Here is a 22,860-nt window from a genome sequence, read left to right as displayed (position 1 = left end):
GGAGTTCATAACCGCCAAACCAGAATTATATGAATTGCTGAAGGGGGTTCTTTAGGAAGAGGAAGAAGATAAAGATAAAAATTACGAACAACAAATACGTCACTATCAACAGGTGAATCTAAAAACCAAGGGAATTAAAAAATATGATGAACAATATTAACTGGTGAATATAATAGAATCAGAGGTATGGAAGGGGAGTGGACTGACAATTCTCGGGGAAAGGGGAGTGGGGGGTGCGGGAAGAGACTGAACATAAACTGTGCACCTATGGATGAGGACAATGGGGGGTGGGGAAAGGGCAGAGGGTGGGGTGGGAACCTGGAGGAGGGGAGCAATGGAGGGGAAAAAAAATGAGGAACATTTGTAATAATACGAACAATAAAGATTTATTTAAAAAAACAAAAACAAACCACCCTGAAATCATAGGCAAACTGGTTTTCAACATGCACATACGCACTTTTTTTTTTTTTCATTTTCAAGATTTCGTGATCCCCAAAAACCACCAGGGAGCCGAGTCCGATGCAACAGCAAAAATACTTGTATTCGGACCAGAGCTCTGTCCCACTCACACCGCCGGCGTGGAGGAAGAGAGCCAGCTTCACAGATTAAAGGGTTTTATAGGGGTCTGGGGGAGGGTGGTGATGTCACTGCTTTGGCTGACCCCGATTGGTTGGGTGAGGGCTGGGGTCCAGTTACACAGTGATACAAAATGGAGGATCAGGAGCTAGCCCTGCCCTGCCCCACAGTACAAAATGGAGTCAAGAGTTAGCCCCACCCCGCCCTCTCATTCCCCCCTTTTCTTGAGACTTATGGGCCCCATCTGCACTTCGGAAGGGTGTACAAGTCCCTCCTTCCCGGTGCCCTGATCTGACATTTTGGGGGGTCCACCAGATGAGTCCAGTGGAGACACAAGACTCCACGGCGGGGTCGGGAGTGTCCAGGGCAGAAGTGAGTCTTTCCCCCCGAACCAGTGTGTGAGGTATGGGGCTCCTGCAGCCGGAGCGGCCACAAACAGAATTTCTGGTATCAGGCAGGTTCAGTACGCCGTAACTTGAGCTTGAGGGGGTTGTCTCAGTCTCGGTTGATGCTCCATCAGTTGGAGAAGTCTTCCTGGATCGCAGAGGAGTCAGCTGGTCGAACATGGGTGTGGTGGACCCAGGTCGCAATGCTGTCCACTTTGAGGGCGGTGGGCGTGGTCAGCACCACGATGTACGTTCCTTTCCAACGTGGTTCAAGCATCTCCCGGCGGCGTCTTTTGACAAAGACCCAGTCTCCCGGCCGGTCCGGCCGGTACTGGTGGGGCGTTGGGATCGGGCCAGCCTCGTAGATGGCCTGTAGGCGTGGCCAAATGTCCTCGTGCGCCCTCTGGAGCCCTCTTAAAGAAAAAGACATTTCTTGGTTGTCAAATTCAGTTAGCAGTTCTGCCTTAAGATTGGGAATGATAGGCGGGGGCCTACCAAACATAATTTCATAGGGAGTGAAGCCTAGGGTATAGGGTGAGTTCCTCTCCCGGTAAAGAGCAGAGGGAAGGAGAGCCACCCAGTCCCCGCCAGTCTCCATGGTTAGTTTAGAAAGCGTCTCCTTAATGTTCTGTTCATTCTTTCTACCTGTCCTGAGCTCTGGGCCTATACGCACAATGTAATTTCCAATTTGCCCCTATGGCCTTGGCTACTGCCTGTGTTACCTGTGAGATGAAAGCCGGGCCGTTGTCCGATCCTATCACAGCTGGGAAACCGTACCTGGGTAGAATGTCCTCCAGTAGCTTCTTAGTGACCGTCTAGGCTGTTTCATGCTTCGTTGGGTATGCTTCTACCCATCCAGAAAAGGTGTCTACAAAAACTAGAAGGTATTTATAGCCATACTTTCCCGGCCTTACCTCAGTGAAGTCAATCTCCCAGTGCACCCTGGGCTTAGTTCCTCTGAGCCAGGTTCCTTTTCCACTGGACCTGGCCTTTGCATTTGTAAGCTGACAAGTTTTACAGGCTGATACAATTTGATCTATTCTGGCGTCCAGCTGGTGAATTTTGATCTTAGTATGCCCGACCAGATCCTTTAGTTTCCGGGACCCTAGGTGAGTCGATCGGTGTATGTGTTTCAACATCGGGATCCCGAGCTGGTCTGGTAGCAGGAGCTTCCCGTCTGGAGCATACCACCAGCCTCTGACGTCCTTGTTCGTGGGGTGGCTTTTGATTCGCTGTAGTTCTTCCTGGGAGTATCTGGGCTGATCCGGCAGGACTGGGTTTGCTGGGTCTGGCTATTGCAGGGCCAGTCTGGGGACTGCAGTGAGGGCTACTTCCTTGGCCACCTGATCAGCCTTCTGGTTGCCCCTGGCTACAGGATTGTTGGCTTTCTGGTGTCTTGGGCAGTGGATGATGGCTAGCTTGGCTGGGAGCCATAAGGCAGCTAGCAAGTCGAGTATTTCTTGTTTATTTTTTATAGTCTTTCCTTCTGCAGTCAACAGCCCTCTCTCCTGATAGATTGCCCCATGGATGTGAGCTGTGGCAAAGGCGTAGCGGCTATCTGTGAAGACACTGAGTCGTTTCCCGGCCCCTAGCGTCAATGCCTTTGTCAGAGCGATGAGTTCTGCCCGCTGGGCTGACGTTCCAGACGGCAGAGCCTCTGCCCATAAGGTGTCAGTCTCAGTTACTACTGCCGCGCCCGCGTACCTGTGCCCGTTTCTCATGAAGCTGCTCCCGCGGGTGAACCATGTGGCCTCTGCATCTGAGAGGGGCTGGTCCGTCAGGTCCTTCCGGAGTCCATGCAGCTGTTCCAAGATCTCGGCACAGTCATGTAGCAGGGCGTCCAGGTCAGGGTCAGGCAGGAGAGTTGCGGGGTTGAGGGCTGCACTGGGGCGGAACCGCACTCTGGGAGGGTTGAGGAGGAGGCTCTGGTAGTGAGTCATGCGCGCATTACTCATCCATCTATCAGGTGGCTGTTTTAGAACTCCCTCAACCGCATGGGGGGTTGTAATCCAGATTTCCTGCCCTAGAGTTAGCTTGTCAGCATCCTTCACTAGGAGTGCTGTTGCCGCAATAATCCTCAAGCACGGTGGCCAGCCGGCAGCCACTGGGTCTAGTTTCTTAGACAAGTAAGCTACTGGATGGCCTGAGGCTTGAGTCAAAACTCCCTTCGCTACCCCTTTGCGCTCGTCTACAAAGAGGTGGAAGGGCTTGGTAATGTCTGGCAGTCCCAGAGCCGGGGCGTGTAGGAGGGCCTTTTTCAATTGGTTAAAGGCCGCCTCCTCTTTCTCTGTCCATTCAAATGTCTTCCCCTCTCTGGTAGCTTCATACAGGGGCCTGGCGATCTCAGCAAAACCCGGAATCCAGAGATGGCAGTAGCCAGCCGACCCTAAGAATTCCCTCACTTCTCTTCGAGAGGTGGGTGTGGGGATCTTTAGGACAGCTTCTTTTCTGGCATCTGACAACCGCCGCTGTCCGCCCTCCAAGATGTACCCCAGATAACTCACCCTCTCTCTGCATATCTGTGCCTTCTTCGCAGATGCCCGATACCCCAAGGCCCCCAGGGTGACCAGCAGGTCTTGGGTTCCTCGTTCACAGTCCTCCGCTGTGTCGGCAGCAATCAGGATGTCATCTACGTACTGTAGGAGGGTGAGGCCAGGGTGCTCCCTTCTGTACTCACCCAGATCCTCGTGTAGCGCCTCATTAAAGATGGAGGGCGAATTCTTGAACCCCTGAGGCAGTCGTGTCCAGGTGAGTTGTCCGCTGTAGCCTTCCTCTGGATCATGCCACTCGAAGGCAAACAAGGGTTGGCTCCTGGGTGCTAGCGGCAGACTGAAGGAGGCGTCCTTTAAATCTAACACAGTATACCAGACTCTGGAGGGCACCAGGGAGCTCAAGAGAGTGTACGGATTGGGGACAGTTGCGTGTATGTCCATGACTCTTTTATTTACTTCCCGGAGGTCTTGCACCGGTCGGTAATCATTTGTGTGAGGCTTCTTGACCGGCAGTAGGGGGGTGTTCCAGGCAGATTGGCAGGGAACCAGCACCCCTAGACTCCGCAGTCTCCGGATGTGTAGCTGAATTCCCTCCCGGGCTTCCTGAGACATGGGGTACTGTTTGATCCTTACCGGACCTTCTCCTGGCTTTAGCTCCACTAGGACTGGAGTCCTGTGAGCAGCTAGTCCTACCCCTCCTGTCTCTGCCCAGGCTGTGGGGAATTCTCGTAGCCATCTATCCATGTTATCCCCCCTTGGGAGCGCCTCTTGGTGGAGGCGGTACTCATCCTCTAGCCTCAGAGTCAGAACGTGGATGTGGGGGCCCTCGCCATCGGTGACCTGAGGCCCCCCTTGTCTGAAAGTTATCTGAGCTCCAATCTTGGTCAGTAAGTCCCGTCCTAACAGTGGGTAGGGGCATTCCGGTATTACCGTGAAGGAGTGGGTTACCCGGCCAGTCCCTAGGTCCACTGTTCTTCGGGTAGTCCATGAGATCTTTACTCGGTCCGTCTTGCTCCCCCTCACGCTGTCCCTCTTCGGACATTCTCGAGCCCAATGCCCTATCTTCTTGCAGCATGCACACTGATCCTTCTGCAGTCTCCGCCTCCCTTCCCCGGAGGTCTCCTTACCCTTCTTTCCATCGCTCACAAGCTGTCGGAGGCGGAGGTCCAGTTTCTCGGGGGAGTCCGTAGTGGTATCCAACAGGATCCTAGCCAGGTCTCGGGTCTGCCTGCGAGCCTGTTTATCTTCAGGGGGCTCCCGGTTATTGTACACCTTTTCAGCCACCGCCAACAAGTCCTGCAGACTCTTCTCTCCCAGCCTGTCTATTCTTTGCAGTTTTCTCCTAATATCTGCAGCAGACTGGTTTACAAAGGCTATAACGACAGCCGCCTTGCTCTCAGGAGCCTCTGGATCCATGGGGGTATAGGTGCGGAAGGCCTCCATGATCCGCTCTAAGAATGCTGCTGGAGATTCATCTCTCTCCTGCTGAACGCTCCCTACCTTAGCCAGGTTAGTCGGCTTCCTGGCAGCCGCCCGGAGACCCCCCATCAGAGCCTGGCGGTAGACCCGGAGCCTCTCCTTACCTTCTGCTGTGCTGACATCCCATTCAGGCCTAGTCAGAGGAAAAGCGGTATCTATCTGAGCCTGGTTGGTGGTAGGATTCCCATCCACGCCTGGAACCAGCTTCCGGGCCTCATTGAGGATCTTCTCCCTCTCCTGGGTGGTGAACAGGACATGCAAGAGCTGCTGGCAGTCGTCCCAGGTTGGCTGATGGGTGAAAAGGACAGAATCTAACAAATTAATAAGCCTCGCTGGCTTCTCAGAAAACTCAGGATTTTGAGCTTTCCAATTAAAGAGGTCGCTAGTGGCGAAAGGCCAGTAGTGATGGGGCTGATCGCCCCTCTCATCTGGGGGACCAGTGGCTCGCAGGGGTAAAGTCTTAACAGTGGAGTCGGCGACGGAGGCGAATGGTTCCCTCTGGGCTCTTTGTCTGGTATATGGCGGGCTTCCTGCTCTTTTCGTGGGGTCTGCTTCCCTTAATGGAGGAGGGTCAGGTCCCTCCTCCCGCGTCCCAGGGAACTGATACAGGGGAGGAAAACTTAATTCTTCTTCAGTTCCCCCCTGCAAGGCAGAGGAGGGGGGAGCTGATGGCAGGGGGATTTTCTGCTCCTCCGTCCTCTCCGTTCCCATTAAGGCAAACATAGGTTCCAGCTCCCAGGGGCGAGGAGCCACGAAGGGCTTAAGCCAAAAGGGTGGGTTCTCCACAAGGTCCTGCCACGTGATAATGTACGGGAGCTGATCGGGGTAATCAGTCTTGGGTCGAGAGAGGACACTCCGAACCCGGCGAATGGTAGGGAGATGGAATGTTCCTTCTGGTGGCCATCCGACATTGAAAGCTGGCCACTCTCTAGAACAACAAGTCTGCCATCGGCCCTTCCGGACCTCCACACCACAATTGTTAGCTCTTTCCTCTACTTCCTGAAAATGATCAATCACAATGCTCAAAGGAGTAATCCGAGTCTGTCCCATAACATCCACACAGCGAGTCCACAGAGTAACACAGAAAATCACAACCACCAGCAAGAAGAGGGCGCCCAACATCAACATTTCAACTCCTTAGAAGAAAAACCAGCCGTGCGGCCGGCGGGCCCGCTTCTCCTGGGCACCACCGAGGCCGGCCCTCCCGGCTCGGCGGCCAGTCGCAGAGGACTCCACGGCCAGGCTCAGCGCGAGCTCCGACCAGACGCCGTCCCGGCTCCACTCACGTTTCCCGGGCCGCGGCCGGTCCCTCTCGGCCCCGCAGCACCCGGCCCGGGACACCGCGAGCCTCAGCCACGCTCACGGACGGACCGTGCTCTCCCGAACGACTCACAAGTCCCACCCGCGACCGCCCAGCCGCAGGAGCCGCACGCGAACGCCTCAAAACGCGCGCGGTGGCCGCCACGTGACCAACGTGCCGTCCAATCCGGCCGCGGGCGCCGGTTCCCGGCTGAGGCCGGCGCGCGCATGCGTGGGACTCGGACGCTTCTCCCGGCGACGGTTCCCTGGTGCCTGGGCGCATGCGCCGCGCGACGCCCCGCCCCCGCCGAGCGCGGCCCGCCGAGCGGGGCTGCCGCGCGCTTGCGCCATAGCCGGACGCGGGCGTTTCTTTCCTCCCTTTTCGAATTGGTCCGAGGCGGCCTGGCGTTACAAAATGGCGGCCTGGAGCGCGCTCGGCGCCGTTCCCCCGGCGGTCTCCGGCTGAGGGGGCGGCTCCGCTCGCTGCCGAGCGCCGACAGACGAGCCCCTGGGGGACATGGTGTGTGAGACCCCGGGCTTGCTGGCCTCCGAGTGCTTCGAGGATCCCCGCGCCCCGGGAGCGGCCAGGTGCGCTCACCCGGCGACCGGCCGCCGCCGCCGCGCCCCGGAGCTTCGCCGTGCCCGCCGCCCAGCGAGTTCCGCGGCAGCCGCCCCGGAGGTGAGAGGCTGGGCAGCGGGGGCGGCGGAGGGGCCTGGGGGCCCCCGGTGCGGAGCCCGGGCCTGGGAGCCGCTGGACCGGGGTTCGGGCCTGGAAGGGGTCCTGGGACGGAGGCGCTGAGGGAAGCCCCCGGGCGGGGGAGGCGCGGGCCGCGGGGCCCGCGGGCGGGGCGGTGACCGCGGCCACGCCATCGGCTGTTTGTGAAGCGGCGCCGGGGCCTCAGGGAGGCCGGCCCGGCGGCTGCGCCCCGGCGGAGGCCGGCGGCCGGAGCGGCAGGGCTGGCCCGGCGTGGCCTCTGGCTTCTTCCTAGCGCTTCCTCCCGGTACTTGTGTCCCCTCGGGCCCCTCACCGGCCTCTCCTCGCCCCCTCCACTCTCTCTTTGGCCTAGGCCCCCCCTCCCCGCCCTTTTAAAAAACATCTAATGGTTTCAGAGAGGGAAGGAGGGAGAGAGAGAGCTAGGAACATAAATGGTGAGAGGAAAGAATCACCGATGGGCTGCCTCCTGCACGCCCCGCGCGGGGGAAGGAGCCCGCCACCCAGGCTGTGCCCCGACCGGAAGCGGAACCGTGACCTCCGGTTCCTAGGTCGACGCCCAGCCACCGAGCTACTTGGGCTGAGCATTGGCTTCTCTTGTTATTGCGATACTGGAACATAGATCACCCCGTACTCTGTTCCCTTTTTAAAGAAGCAATTAATTTTTTTAAAGTTGATTTTTAGGGAGGGAGGGAAAGAGGGAGGAAGAAAGAGAAAGACATCCACTTTATATATTTTTTTGCCAACCTGTCTCCTTTTTTAAGAAATAAATCTTTAGTGTTGAAAATATTACGTATGTCTCCCTTTTCCCCCCTTGTTTGTGCATTGTATGCATTCCACGGCTGCTTCCTGTATGTGCCCTGACCAGGGCCGGAAGCGGCAGGCTGGGTACCGGGGGCAGCGGTACCCATCGGAGCTACCCCCAGGGCTAGAAGGAAGCAGTTTCCTCTTCCGCTGGCGGTTCTGTCCCCGGGTCTGACCCTTGTTCTCTTTTTCCTCCGGACACTGCACTTGCAAGTGTGGTCAGACCTGTTTTCCGCCCAGGGTAAGCCGATGTCGCCGGACACGTGTCCTCCAGTTACCAGGACGCTTCCTAGGAATCAGTCCCTCACGTGGTGCCTGGTCACCGCCAGCCCCGGCGCTTTCGGAGTCCCGGTACTCCGCCAGCACACCAGGCTCCAGGCGCAGCCTCGCCCTCAGTGCTTGGCAGGGATGCTTTACTCCTCATCTTGCATCCAAAGGAAAATGATTATCTGAAGTGTCATGCTTTGAGACAACATATGAATTGATTAAAATATATCTTAAAGTTTGGTTCATAATTCAAGTAAATACTCTTTTTTTCCAAGGAACTTTAAAGTTTCAGAAGAAAAAGTATTTTATAGCCTTTGCTTCTAATAACATTTGTTTCTTTAATATTTATTGAGCCCTTCCTCTGTTCCAGGCATTATTCTTAACTAAGTTTTTTGTTTATCTCACTTAGTTTTCATAGCTCCCTGTTCTGCCTATGAAAAAACGGGGGCACAAAAATGAAACAGCTTGCCCACGAAAACGGGAAGACTGCGTTTCCAGCATCTTCCTGTGGTATTTCCCAAGTCTGTGTGTCCCAGATCCCTGACTTAGTAGCTGGCACACCCGGCGTGAGCTAGGCAGGCTCTAGGTGTGTGAGTACAGCCAGCACCCAGAACAGACCTCTGGGTAGGTCCTGACGGGATGACTGCGGGAGAATGAGAGCAGCTACATTTAGATAGTTTCGCTGTGCCCATTATGATTATCCACTGTGGGTATGAGAGGTTAAATTCTTTATCACAGTTTTTGTATTTTCAGCTCCACCTCCTTTTCCTTTTAATAACTTATTAACAGGTAACAACAATAGCTATTTCAACTTCTCACCTCTCCTGCCCTCTGGTGGGAGCGTTAGTTACTGAGCAGCAAAAGGCCAAAAGAATGCAGGCAGACCTGGCCTCTGGACAGTCAGGTTCAGTGAGGAAGTCTGTGTAAAACTATATTGATCTTGTTTGCATTAGTAGCCAGACTTGACCAGTGTTTGTGGGAGACATTAAGAAGGGACTCAGATATTATTAGGATGCTGTTGGAAGCTGGAGCCCCTATGTAATCACAGGGCGGGTTTTGGAGGACTTGGGGGTGTCATCCCGCGATGTTTATTTCATAGACATTAAAAAGCAGTAGTGATGTGTGAGTTTGTATCCCAGTGAACGTGAACTTCTAGGAGCTTACGGGGTTGTGTAGAGGGCACACCAGGGTGGAGAAGGGTTATCAGAAAGGTGTGGCCGGTCCCCGAGGGAACCCATGGGTGAGGTGCGGGGCAGAGGAAGAGGGTTTCTTGGCCCGTCGGGCTGGGAGTTAGCCGCTCACAGTGGACTCTCACTGACTGCTTTTGTTTGATAGCAGAGGATATGCTGTGGGATCAGAAAGCAGATTACAGAGGGCAGGTGCCAGCACCCTCTTCCAAGATAACATTGCCTGCCCCATCCCGCCCCCGCCATGGTGTCAGGAACTGAGCTCCTGGCTTACTTTTGAGAGGGTTATAAAATCTCAGAATGTTACACTTGTAAATGATGTCCTATTTTAGCAATATGCAATTTGGGGTAGTTAAATGTTCAGTCTTGGGAAATGTATTTATACCAACGTCTGTAGCCTAAACACGAGGACTTATGCTATGAACTTTTGACCAATGTCTTATGAAAACTCCTACTTAAGCATGAACTTCCCTGGATCATCTTGAAGAGAATTTTATTTATTTTTTCAATATATATTTTATAGATTTTGTACAGAGAAGGAGAGAGATAGAGTTAGAAACATCGATGAGAGAGAATCATCAATCAGCTGCCTCTTGACACCCCCTACTGGGGATATGCCTGCAACCAAGGTACATGCCCTTGACCGGAATCGAACCTGGGTCCTTCAGTCCCCAAGCCAACGCTCTATCCATTGAGCCAAACCGGTTTCGGCTTGAAGAAAATTTTAAATATTTAAAATGTTTTGTCTGTAGCAAGGCTATAACTAGCATAGAATAAGTTAGTTAAGCACTTCTTGATTATATAACTTTCTTTCAAATAGAGTAGGTTCAGTGCTGTTCAGAAGACCTAACTGCTTCCTCAAGTAATCCTCTGTTGGATTTGAAACAGTAGGAACCTAAGGACACCTTTGTAAAATTCCGTTAAAGCAGTTCTCAGTGGAATGTTTTCTATCTCATTTCATGCTAGAGTGAATTTTGAAAATTCTTTGTAAGAGTGATCTCTTGCTGAAACCGGTTTGGCTCAGTGGATAGAGCATCAGCCTGAGGACTGAAAGGTCCTGGGTTCGATTCTCATCAAGGTCATGTACCTTGGTTACCGGCATGTCCTCTGGGGGTGTGCAAGAGGCAGCTGATGGATGTTTCTCTCTCATTGATGTGTCTAACTCTCTATCCTCTCTCTTCCTCTCTGTAAAAAAAATCAATAAAATATTTTTTTTTGGGGGGGGGGGGGAATAAAAGAGTGATCTCTTGGTCCAGAAAAGCAAATCTTGTACTCTTTTTACTTTCAGCTTCGAAAAAATGGCCAAAAGAATTGCTGAGAAGGAATTGACCGATAGGAACTGGGATCAAGAAGACGAAGCCGAAGAGGTAAAAAGTAATTTTCCTAAAAGTGATTTCGTGCTGCTTCCACATTTAAACTGGGGTCCTCGTGAAGACTGGAAAAATGAAAAGCCTTTTTAAGACCATCCTGCGCGGGAAAAAGTGTGGTTTCCCGTGATCGGTACTTAATGGAGACGCTTATTTATCCATCCGGTGTGCCTTTCCACCAGCACCTTCCTCCTGAATTTCACACACTTGCCGCTCCTGAGCCCTGGTTTTAATCAGCCGAAGGACGAGGAAATGATCGAGTCTTAGCGCAATGCCATGGTCAGGCTTGACAAGTGTCTGCCACCACCATCTTGGTTGGCCGTCCCTGTCATTTTAGATTCAAATGGTTGAGTTCACCTCCCTCACTCTGATCTTCTCAGAGCCCAGCTTCGTGTCTTATTCTTATAGATCTGAGATGCACTCCCCACCCCAAAAACGGCATTAATGGGAGTAGAGCTTAGATTGGCCTGGTTTCTTTCCTAACAAAATCACAGTGGCCTTCCCTGAGGAAATCTCTTCCTGTTTCGGGGCTTCCTCAGCAGTGCGGAGCCCCAGGCCGTCACCGAAGAAGGCTGCACCCACGCTAAGAGGATAGTGTCAAGTAAAAAAAAAAAGAATGTGCAAGTATCTTTAAGCTTATTCTTAGACTAGAGGCCTGATGCAGGAATATTCTAGCAAGAATAGGCCTTCCTTCCCCCAGCTGCTGCGCCGGCTTCCCTCTGGCTGGCTTCCCTCAGGCTGCCCGCAGGCACCTGGGCCTTGGGCTGGCTTCCCCTGGCCCGGCTTCAGCAGGAAGGACGGACATCTGGTCTAATTAGCATATTACCCTTTTTTATTATAGATGGCTGTCTTCTTTCTGAGTTTATTTCATGGCAGTATTTTTTCTTTACAAATGTTTGCACAAAATCACAAGCATGTTAATGTTTTAGCAGGGCTTTTAACATTTCTAGCTGCCGTCATGCTTTTTCGCCAAGACTGGGTAACTGCATTTTTTCCCAGGTCTTACATACAGCTACGTTCTGAGCCCAGTAAGATTTAGACTACCATATAAAGATTGCTTTGATGTTAAATATTTCAGGAATGAAAGAACTCCCGTTTGGGTAGTTGCTAATGAATGAACGAGTGTGGAAAGACAGTCCCATTTGAGCAAATGCAATGAGATGGTCCCTTCTCTGGCCGTGGAGCTCTGCCGCTCTGAGTGGCTGCGGATGGAGTTCACGGGGAATGCCACGCCAGCCGGTGGGAACAGCAGGGAGGGCGAGCCAGAGGCCTGGGCCCGCTCCTCGCTGTGTGCTGCTGGAGCTCGCTCTGGGGGTTAGTCACCCCGAGTCCAGTGCTTTGGGGGAGGTTAGGGGGGTCTCTTGGATGAGGGGCAGATGGGCAGAGCTCTTTGTAAAAGTAATACTTATGTGTTTCATAAATACAATTTTACTATTGAAAACGCTAGTAAAATACTAGATTTGTGCACCTGGGTTTCAGAACTGTCCACTCTCCCCGGTTCATGATATTTAAGGCACCTTCCAGCAGAAGTTTTACTAATGCCTTTGAATGCATCTGAAATACCTGAAAGCTGTGCTAAGTAGTTTGGCACCAGAGTTTGGGGGCTGAGCCTTGTCAGACTCTGCGCTCGCCCTCCTCTCTCCGATTCAGATCCTGGCTTTGTAGGTTCAGAAGCCTGGTGGGTCACTGATTGCCATTGGGATTCACCAGAGGGAGCTTGTGTGCAATTAACGCGCCCGCTCCATAGTGTGTGAGGATGAACAGGACTTGGAAACGAGCAGATGCGGGAGGGGCTGCCTGGTCTAGTTTTTTCACTCAGCATGTGTCTCCACGTGGCCGAATCTCACTGCTGTCTGTCTGTGTGCTCCTGCAGGTGGGGACGTTCTCAGTGGCCAGTGAGGAAGTCTTGAAGAATAGAGCCATAAAGAAAGCAAAGCGTAGGAATGTTGGATGTGAAGTGAGTGTTTTCCACAGCTTTCTACTGGGCGGGGGCGGGGGGCAGTCGGATCAGTAAGTGCTCGTTAAAGTGCTTTCTCCACTGTGGACAGCGGCTGCCAGCCTTTTGGCCCTCAGACCACCGTGGCTGGCGCCTGCTGGTGTAGCACATGCAGAACAGTGCCCCACGGGCTGTGCCTCACAGCGAGCTCCCAGCGCAGAGTGCCAGTGAGGAGGAGGAAGCGGACAGCCGTACGGAGAAGCGTGTGGCAGTGGCAGTGAGAGGAAAGGAGGGGATTCTCAGTCCCCTCTGGGGGAGGTGTGGGTTGGAGCAGTCCAACCGGAACAGAAGCCGTTCCCGTGCCCGCCATGCCATGCAATGCATTAAAATGCTTCCTTCTGGGCTCGGAGGATCCAGGATGAGGTGCATACAGCTCAGAAATTGAAACCCCGTGGTCAGGATTCAGCAGTCACCACATTAACACCTTCTCCCATGCTGGCCCTCAGCCTCCATGCGCTCCAGGCCTGGGTGCCGTGCTGCCGGCCTGGCCGTCTGCTCAGGCTAGGCGGTGGGACATGCGGGCAGCTTCGGGAGAAGCCTGCACAGCTGTGCCTCCCTTCCCCGTTGTCCTCTCTCAGCCGTTCTTCAGACGGCTGTGTAGTTGGCTGCAGGTGACAAGTCAGGTGATGTGTGATGGGAAAGGGCCAGCTTCACTAGGAAGGAAAGATGGAGTCTGTGTGGAAAGGCCCGGAAGGGTAGTGTGGAGTTCTCCACGGGACCACAGGGGACTCCTCAGAGGTGCAGGAGGAGATGAGCGGCCCCGGGGCTGACGCCACAGCGGGGGAGACGCGAGGAAGGGGCTCTGGTTTGCGTGAAGGAAGTCGCTCCTGTCCTGGTTCCGCTCTCGGCCAGCAGTTCTCCTCCAGTGGATGGAGGCTGCTGACCTAGCCAAGATCGTACTGCCCCTCGCTCACCGGTTATAAATCAATGGTCTGTGCTCCTTCTCTGTGTTTCAGTCGGATGGTGGAGGGGCCTTCAAAGGCTTTAAAGGGCTGGTGGCGCCCTCTGCAGGAGGAGGGTTTTCTGGATTCGGCGCTTGTGTTGGAGGGAAGCCTTTGGAAGGACTGTCCAACGGGACCAGCATGACTGGTGCCGCGCCCTTCTCCGGGGCGAGAGCTGCGGCCGAGACCAAGGTGGCCTTTGGTAAGTACAATAGACCCCCTCCCCCCCTCACACCTGTGTGAAGACAACCCCGGAAATAACTCCGGGCTGCGGACTGAAGGTCCCAGGTTCCATTCCAGTGGTCACGTTCCCAGCAGGGAGTGTGCAGGAGGCAGCTGATTGATGATTCTTACTCAATCGTTCTTCTTCTCCCTTCCTCTCTCTAAAAAAAAATCAATAAAATATATTTAAAAAAGAAGATTTCAGGATTAGCAATAGGGAATAAGATCATGGGTTAAAATATTGAGTTCTTGGAAAAGATCCCAATTTGTTGGATTGTTCTTAGCTATTCTAGAAGAGTTTCATCTTAATGAGGCAGAATGTTTATGTGATAAAATAAAATTAACTTTCTGTTAAGATTTTAACTGCATTAATATTCATTCCTAAAACCTTGGGGATTAAGTTTTATACTAACAGTATTTTGACAGTTCTGGGTAAAATGGGTATCTTTTTGAAGGAAAATATTATTTTTAAATGACTGATGCAAGCATAGAATAGATACTGTTCCTGTGTAGAGTCTGACTTGATTTTTGTGGTAACCAGATCCTAAATATTAGGTGTGCACATACTTCCTGAGCTTCACAAAGATGGGATGCAATAAAGCAGAAAATAGGAAGAGTGATACAAAAGTCTAGATGATTTAGTCAAGTAAAAATCTTTTTTTTAAAAAATATATTTTATTGATTTTTCTTACAGAGAGGAAGGGAGAGAGCTAGAGAGCTAGAAACGTCAATGAGAGAGAAACATCGACCAGCTGCCTCTTGCACACCCCCTACTGGGGATGTGCCCACAACCAAGGTACATGCCCTTGACCGGAATCGAACCTGGGACCTTTCAGTCCGCAGACCGACGCTCTACCACTGAGCCAAACCGGCTTCGGCTCAAGTAAAAATCTTAAAACTTGAATTTTCTTTAGGATCTGTTGCTGCAAACGGCCCCGCCTCCTTGGCTGATGGGAAGCTTTCAAATCCCAGACGGAACAGCGGCAGTCAGCAGTCCTCCGGGCTGGCCTCCAGCACCGCCTCCCTGGGGAGCGCCTACCACAAGCAGCTGGCCGCCCTCAACTGCTGCGTGCGGGACTGGATCGTGAAGCACGTGGATGCCAACCCGCTGTGCGACCTGACGCCCGTCTTCAGGGACTACGAGAGCTACCTGGCGGGCATCGAGCAGCAGCAGGGCGACAGCGGGAGCAGCGGCTCTGAGCAGAAATCTAGCCAAATGTCACTCGACTCTCAGGCTCCCTCCCTGTTTGGTTCCGCCAAGTCCCAGCAGGAGTCGACGTTCCTGTTCCACGCGGATAAAACTGAGGGCGCCTCCGGAAAGAAGACGGCGGCAGAGCCTGAGAAAAAGGGGGACCTGTCGCTGGGAGTGACAAGTGCCTCGTTTAGTTTCGGCAAGAAGATGGACGGGTCTGTGCTGGACTCCTTAAACTCTGGCCCCCTGGCTGGGTTTTCCTTTTCTTCTGGAAACGCCAGTTTGTTTGGCAAAGACATTGCCCAGAGTAAGCCGGCTGCTTCACCCTTCTCCGCCCCAGGACTGGAGAGCCAGGCGGGTGGCGGCAGCGCGGGCTGCAAAGGTAAGGGGGACGTTGGTCCGCAGTCTGGGGTCGGGTGTGGAGGTTTGTGTTCAGGGGAAGAAGCAGAGACGTCACCATCATGACCGAGCCGCGTGGTCCGGGGCTGGCTGGCCAGCTCGTCTCCGCTTCCTTACGTGCAGAAGGCAGTGAGGCGGTGTGCAGGTCATTGTGAGGACTAAGAATATAGACATTAAGAAGATGACTTTCTGGCACAGTGATTTTGAAAAGTATCAAATACCTGGCTTGTGTGTAAAGAATTAAGCGAATTAACGTTTGAAAATTGCATTTTATTGGGAGTTAATCATGAATATCCACTGAGTTGGGTTGTAAGTAAAGGCACAGAGCAGAGTGCTGCTGTCCGTGTAACAGGGAGACTTCGAGAGTCCGGGGACAGATCAACCAGGGCTTTCCCCGGGGAGTTGTTTGAGCACCAGGACTGTTTCTCAGCGGCGATGTTTAAGTTGCTTTTTAGTTTAGGGAGTTTCATGGCCTGCCGTTCTCTTTGAGACGGGCATTGGCCTGGTGTGTGTCTTCCGTCTCCCCGTGGGCTGCAGGGAAAGGAATGCTGCTCTGGCTCATGCAGGTGGGGGTGGGAGGCACGCAGGTCAGACAAAGCTCACGTGACTGATGCTGGGCTCTGGCGTGATCCTGTGGCAGCTGCTCATTTCCCATCGGATCCAGTCCCTGCGGGCTGCAGGTGTGGTCACAGGAGCATGTGGGGAGGGAGGTTCGGGAAGCACATTGAGATGTTCCTCTCCCAGTGATGAGTGTACACACAGTGTGTGTCACCTGTCTGTGTGCCCATGTTTCCCACTTCAGAACCTGAAGGAAAGTCTTATTGATCAGGAAGTTGCCAGCTGAGAAGATGGGAGACTCCCCCTCAAATCCATCTTAAGAAAGTACAAAAACCAGGCTTTTTTATGAGAAGGGAAGGGGAGTGGGCGGGCAAGAGTGATTGACGCAGACCAGCAGCGTGCAAGGCAGACTGCTTACTCTGGGCCTCGGTGGTGTGTGCCTGGTGAGAGGTTCCTGCTGGTCTTGGGTAACACCACGTACTTCCGCCTCTCCCGGGAGGCCTGCTGGTGAGGCCATTTGTGTGAGCTGCCTCTGTGGACTGGCTGTGCGTGTGGGAAGGTAGAGCCTGCACCTCGGAACAGAGCAGGCTGGAGGGCGGAGCCAGAGGCCCACGCTTCACTGCACAGGTTTGCTTTTCCTTGTCTGTGAAAGTCTGCATATGCCCTGCATCATAGCAAGGACAGTCTCCCTCCCAGGGCTTCCTATAGACTGATAGTTGCTTTATAATAGAGAAGTGTGTTCCCATTAAAAATGTCACAGGTTTCTCATTTTTCACAGAATGATGAAAACCCGGTGGGTGCGAGCACACGCACAATGCGATATCAGCTTACGTGGGATGTTAGGTTGGAACGGGGAGGGGGGTGGCTGGGTTTTCCTTTCCTTCCTTACCACGTGGTTAAGCTTGGTTTGCGCTCGCTGAGTCCGATTGTCTCTGACAGGTGGGGAAGAGGAGGAAAGTGACGAGCCGCCCAAAGTAGTGGTCACGGAGGTGAAGGAAGAAGATGCTTTTTACTCCAAAAAGTAAGTCCGAGTTGGAGCCGAGGACCCGCCTGATGAATGCTGTCAGCGTGGACGGAGGCCTCCGACATCGCCCTGGACTGACTGTGTGGGGTGTGCCTGCTCCTTGGCTGGAACAAGGAGCGTTCTCTGCCTGTTTATTTAAAAACAAACATGTTCTAGACTTTTCCTCAGGCACAGCCTTCTCTCCTGCCGACCCAGTTCTGCTTTAAAGGGCCGTAGAGAGGGCCTTTGCTTTGCCTGCCTCCCCTCTCGGCTACTTCCTCTCCCCTTTCCTTCTCCCTGCCTCTCCCCTCCTCCATCCCCCACAAGAAAGTCACCCGCCACTGACTTGGGGTTCGGTGCTACTTCTGCTCTTGGTCCGGAGGCGCCTGTGATCCGTCCTGGAGACTCGCTGGTTTTCATGGATTTTCTTGCAGGTCCACACAGCCCTGCCAGTGAGGCTGTGTGAACAGTCTGCCCTGCTGTTGGGCTGCTTTGTTTTAAAGTTATTGGGGTGACATTGGTTAATAAAATTATAGAGGAGTCAGTGAATTGCACTGTGTTCTCCACCCAAAGCAGCTCCCCGTCACGGTGTACTCGACCTGCTTTAGAAGGCGGAGGGGACTTTTTAATTGCTCTCTGTGCTTCGAAGAGATATTTACTGAAAGATTTTTGCCAGAAGCTTCCCTGGGTGTGTTTTTCTAATAGAAAAAGTTCAGCCTAATGAGTCAGCAGTTTTCATGGCAAAAAATCACCATGTCCTCTGAGATTTCCAAGTGTTAACTACTTCTAGAACTTTTTTTTTTAAATATATATATTTTATTGATTTTGTACAGATAGGAAGGGAGAGAGAGAGTTAGAAACATCGATGAGAGAGAGTCATCGATCAGCTGCCTCTTGCACACCCCCCACCGGGGATATGCCCACAACCAAGGTACATGCCCTTGACCGGAATCGAACCTGAGACCCGTCAGTCCCCAAGCCGACGCTCTATCCATTGAGCCAAACTGGTTTTGGCTACTTCTAGAACTTTTAAAAGAGGCCAGCCTTTCCTTTCGCCTGTTTTTAAAACTTATTTACACAGATGACAGAAGGCGTGCCCCTGTCGGTGTTTTTTCCTAATCCGAGCCAATCGGAAGCAGTGGTTTTGGTTTCTCTGGTGATGAGCTAAGGACTCTGTGACACACACTTCTAGCAGGCGTTTCACTGCGTCCTCATTACTTAGGGAGGTAAAAAAAGTTGTTGGAGTTCTGAAAAGAATTCAGAAATAAAGGAAAAAGGGGAGGGCTGTGGGCAGTGTTGTTTCTGTTTTGCTGTTTTCTTTTTCTTTTAGTTAATCCTCACTGAAGGATATTTTTTCCATTGATTTCTAGAGAGAGTGCAAGGGAGGGGGAGAGACAGAGAAACATCTATGTGAGAGAGAAAAAGACACGTTGATTGGTTGCCTCACACACACCTACCAGGGTTGGGGATCAAACCTGCAACCAAGATATGTGCCCTTGATCAGAATTGAACCCGGTACCCTTCAGTCTGCTCTACCCACTGAACCATACCAGCCAGGGCTTTTCTGTATTCTTGTCCTTGGAAGACCAGATGACCGTGATTTTTTTTATTTTTTATTTTATTAAGGTATCACATATTTGTCATCATCAGATGGCTGTGATTTTGATTGTCTTGAGAAAGGGTAGTTTCAGAAAGTTATGTAATAATTTGAAAAACTAGTGGAAGGGTTCTCGAATATCCAAGCAGGCATTCCTGTTCTGGTTCGTGCCTGGACCTGGTCTAGTGCACAGAAGGTGGTCTGGAAGCTTCCTCTGCTCTCCTTCAATGGCGATCCCCCACAAGCATGAGCATTGGTGTGAGAAGGACTGATGTGTGGCTGTTTGTCTGACCGGATTGTGATTCTCTCCATAGGTGCAAACTTTTTTATAAGAAAGACAATGAATTTAAAGAGAAGGGTGTAGGAACTCTGCATTTAAAACCTACGGCGAATCAGAAGACACAGCTGTTGGTGCGGGCAGACACCAACCTAGGTGGGTGCCTTTTCCCCGGTGGCACCGTGAGAAGCCCTTCCCCTTGCTCTTCAGTCTGGGAAGTGGGGGAGGGACAGCGAGACCATTCAGGCCAGTTCATCCTGACTTAGTGGCTCTTGCGGTTGGTTTGAGTCGGGGTGTGTGTGTGTGTGTGTGTGTGTGTGTGTGTGTGTGTATGTGTAGAACAGGCACTGCTAAATGCTAACAAAACACTCCATGCTCCTGCGTGTGAGACGTGACGAGAAGCTGGAGGAAATTGGATGTTTAATGATAATCACACGGAGAATTAATCATTGAAAGGGATCCTTTTTCCTCATTAACACCCTCCCCTCAGCCCATCCTCCAGCTGGGCCCTGAAACCAGTCCGTGAGGGGTTTGGAGGGAGCCAGTCTAAGAGGAAGTGGCAGCCCCAGACTGGTTGCAGAAGGAGGCCTCTGGGCATTGGGCAGAGCCCGGTCCCGCCCGTGGCCTCAAGGTCCTAGGCATACCCGAGGCTCCCAGTCAGTCCCTGGAGTGCAGGGGGCTCCGTGTTCAGTGTTCACACCCTGAGCTCTGGTTTGTCTGATTGGGGTCATTTTTGTTTCCTTAAACGCAGGCAACATCCTGCTGAACGTGCTGGTCCCGCCCAACATGCCGTGCACGCGCACGGGGAAGAACAATGTGCTGATCGTGTGCGTGCCCAACCCCCCGGTGGACGAGAGGAATGCCGCCGCCCCCGTGCCCATGCTGGTCCGCGTCAAGACCAGCGAGGACGCCGACGAGCTGCACCGGCTGCTCCTGGGCAGGAAGGACGACGCCAGCCCGCCTCCTTAGTCAGTTTCTCCCTCCGCCGACATTCTGAGGACTTTAGGTAACTTAAACCCTGTGCGAAAGATTAATATGGCCAATAAACCTTTCCTGTTTAGTGTTAAGAGCTGTCTAGCGTGTAAACTACATTGGAGAGACATTTGGGGATTTTTAATGTTCATTTATTAGGTTAACCACAAGTGATTTCTTAACGGACTGAAATCAGGGTATCACTGGATTTCCCAAAGCTTTTCCCACGGGGGTCTGGGCAAGGCTCCGGGTGGGCGTCAGGAGGGCCTGGCCCTGCCCTTCCGCCCGTGGGCATGGCCAGCCGAGGCCAGCAGAGGGCCCGAGCCCTCCCGGGGGCGCCGCCCTGCCGACGGCTGTGCTTGCTTCTAAGTGTTCTTCCAGAGCGTCCCACAGGCCACCCTCTGCGGTGCTCCGCAGCGCGGCCCGGCCTCCCAGCAGCCGCAGGGCCGGGCCTGCCGCTCCTCTCACGGGGAAGCAGGACCTGGTGTTCGGTTTTGGAGTTGATTCATGAGGTGCTGGTGCTGGTAGTTCCTTCTGTGCTCCCCTCATGACAGACGGAGAAAGGGGGCTGCCAGGTGAGATTTAAAAGCACAGATTTGGTCGCTCACGCTTTGTGCGTGACTGTGTTTGTGGCGGCGAGCCCTGTGGGTCACCTGCTAAGGCCGGGAGCTTCCGGGGCAGGGCCGTGAGCGCACCAGCCCGGAGGGGACGTGAGTGTGCACGTGCTGCCTTCAGCTTGGACACGGTATTCCACATTCGCCACCCAGTTCCCGGCCCTTTGCAGTGAGTTGTTCAGGGTTGGCACAGGAATGCCACGTCGCCTCCCCAGGCTGTGGGAGCTCAGCCAGCGTGCCCGCACATAGCACGTGGGAGACGCGGCTCTGGGGGTTGAAATGCCCAAGTTCCCCATTCAGTTAGCGCGGCGCCAGGCGACTTGTTTCAGGCTCGGTGGGTGCCTGGGGCTCACGCAGTATGTTCTGGCCTTCAGCACATCTGACTCAGAAAAGGGGAGTCACGATAGTTATAAATCGTGTCGTTTTTTCTTAAAGAAAACAACTAATATTTAGGTGTAAAGGGGCGGGGAAATGTGATCAAATAACAAATACTGGAGGTCAGGTGACTGCTCTGTCTGTTAACAGCACAGGCTGGCGGGCAGGCGGGGTGAGCACGCAGACCGCCTGCTCGCGGTGAGGGGTGGGCCAGCTCTCCTGCAGCCCAGGCAGAAGCCACAGTGGCCTTAGCATCTCTGCTTAGCTTGAGGCTGTTGGTGTGCTCTTGCGACAGGTGGTGAGTAATAGACCAGCGGTTAATGCTGTTACAGGGGTCCTGCCCCGCCCCTGCCCTGGGCACGTTGGTTTATCTGTGAAGGAGGAGGAAGTACGGGTTTCCACGTCAGGGCCTCACACCGTGCTCCCAGGCCCTCCCTCCCGGAACAGCACGGCTCAGTGGGACCCTGTGGTCACGGGCATCGAGGTCAGCTTTTGCAGACTGGTGATGGCTGTATGTGCGCTTACCTCTAACATTCCCAGCAAACTCGCTGCTGAAACTGTTCAAGTGAGAATTACAGGGCAAATGTGACGTGTGTCCCATAACCCAATGTAACATTTTCTTACAGTTCCTACGCTTTAGGCTCTTGGCTTCACTGTAGTGGGTGCTGGTGTGCCAGCGCCCGGAAGTGTACGACCTCACTGTCGCCCAGCCCCTCGCGTGTGGCCTTTCCCCCCGTGGCGGGACAGCTTCCCCTCCCCATGCGGCCACGCTCACCTGTAACCGCGTGTGAGAAACAAGTCTGTAAAGTGTTTAATGTGGACTGAGATGTCCATTTGGGTTGAAGAACCTGTGAAGCGTGTTTTATCTGTGGCCTGGAGTGGGTGTGCCTAGCTTTTGTTTGAAGTGGGTGTTGTTGCATCTTGACAAACACTGAGCATCCCAGTGGCCTGTTTTCACCCTGGTGTCCTCCTCCTCCTCTTGCGCTTACCCAGTAGGCGAAACACTGCAGGGGCTCCTTTGTTGTTAGACTTAGAGACAGAATTCTGTGTCCAGGTGGTTTTTGATTTAGTTTTAATTCCATAGAGAGGAAGGGAGAGGGAGAGAGAGAGAGAGAAACATCAGTGATAACAGAAAAGCATTGATTGAGTTCCTCCTGCACGCCCCCTACTGGGTGTCAAGCTCCAAACCCAGGCACATACCCTGACCAGCAATCAAACTGTGATCTCTTGGTTCATGGGTCCACACTCAGCCACTGAGCCGCACCAGCCGGGAGCATCAGGTTTTAAAGAAGTTGTGTTTCCTAGAGGAACAACTCTGACTGTTTAGGAACTGGTTTTCTTTGAAAGGATGACCGTTTTACGACTTCAAACCCAAATCCTATTTTTGATATGCTGCATGCCAAAAATACCTACCTACTGTCGTTTAGTTCAGACCAGTGCTCCCTGAGAAAGGTGGGGGTGGGGGCGGAATTCTGTTAGTCATATTCTGGAACAGCCGGCAGTGCACTCGAGGCTTCGCACACCAAGTGGCTCCCTCCCAGACCCCCAAGTCCATTCTCATTCTGAACGGAGGCTTTGAAGTAGAAACGGGGCCGCCCTGTGCTGCCCGAGGGGACGGAGCCTCTCGGCAAACAGGCCTCAGCCCCGCCCTGGGCACAAGGCCGCTCGGAAGTACCTGGTCTTGGGCCCAGGGCTCTCCCAGCAGACCAGTGGTAACGGAGGAACGCTTACTTCCTCGCCATCAGGTGGATAATGTTTGCTTTGTTTGAAATAGGAAACTTCTTTAATACTTGAATTGTCAGCCCATGTAATCCCAGTCTGTGCCAGTTTTTGGATTATCCCATTGAGGACATGTAACAACCCAGGAAATGTGAATAAATGGAGAGGAAACAAAATCCGTGTTTGACATTCCATGTTCTCCGTGACGCACCCGGCGCTAAGAGAGCAGAGGGGAGGGGTCTGCAGAGCGGGAGGAGGGGGGTGCAGAGCTGGGGCCTGCAGAGCCCCACCCAGAACCTCCTGCTTGGAGGGAGGCAGAAGTGCTCCGGCCCCGAGGCCACTCCCACTTGCTGGGAACAGCTCTCTTGCTCGGGCTGTGCCGGCTTCTCCACCCCCTGGTCTAGTCCTCACAGCCTTCTCCGCCCC

At 53.2% G+C, this 22,860-nt stretch overlaps 2 protein-coding genes across 3 annotated transcripts; one reads left to right on the top strand and one right to left on the bottom strand.

Annotated features, from left to right (window-relative positions):
• Positions 1-1,938: 1,938 nt before the first annotated feature.
• LOC123651597 lies at positions 1,939-10,304 on the bottom strand. Its single transcript, XM_045575099.1, has 2 exons — positions 10,299-10,304; positions 1,939-5,575 (listed from the first exon to the last, which is right to left on the bottom strand). The coding sequence occupies exons 1-2, from the start codon at positions 10,302-10,304 to the stop codon at positions 2,255-2,257; spliced, it is 3,327 nt and encodes a 1,108-aa protein (XP_045431055.1). The 3' UTR covers positions 1,939-2,254.
• Positions 6,626-22,610, top strand: NUP50 (nucleoporin 50). Of its 2 annotated transcripts, XM_036420240.2 has the most exons (8): positions 6,628-6,911; positions 10,491-10,569; positions 12,443-12,526; positions 13,522-13,708; positions 14,643-15,302; positions 16,817-16,898; positions 18,792-18,910; positions 19,506-22,610. In XM_036420240.2, exons 2-8 carry the CDS (start codon positions 10,501-10,503, stop codon positions 19,721-19,723), a joined length of 1,419 nt encoding a protein of 472 aa, XP_036276133.1. In that variant the 5' UTR covers positions 6,628-6,911; positions 10,491-10,500; the 3' UTR covers positions 19,724-22,610. The 2 variants fall into 2 exon arrangements, with proteins under 2 accessions (XP_036276134.1, XP_036276133.1); XM_036420241.2 differs by lacking the exon at positions 12,443-12,526 and having other exon boundaries at positions 6,626-6,911.
• The last annotated feature ends 250 nt before the right edge of the window (positions 22,611-22,860 follow it).

Source organism: Pipistrellus kuhlii, unplaced genomic scaffold (genome assembly GCF_014108245.1).
Source record: "Pipistrellus kuhlii isolate mPipKuh1 unplaced genomic scaffold, mPipKuh1.p scaffold_m20_p_64, whole genome shotgun sequence".
Taxonomy (NCBI): Eukaryota; Metazoa; Chordata; class Mammalia; order Chiroptera; family Vespertilionidae; genus Pipistrellus; species Pipistrellus kuhlii.
The sequence above is the reverse complement of the archived record's forward strand: the minus strand, read 5'-3'. Positions and strand labels throughout refer to the sequence as shown.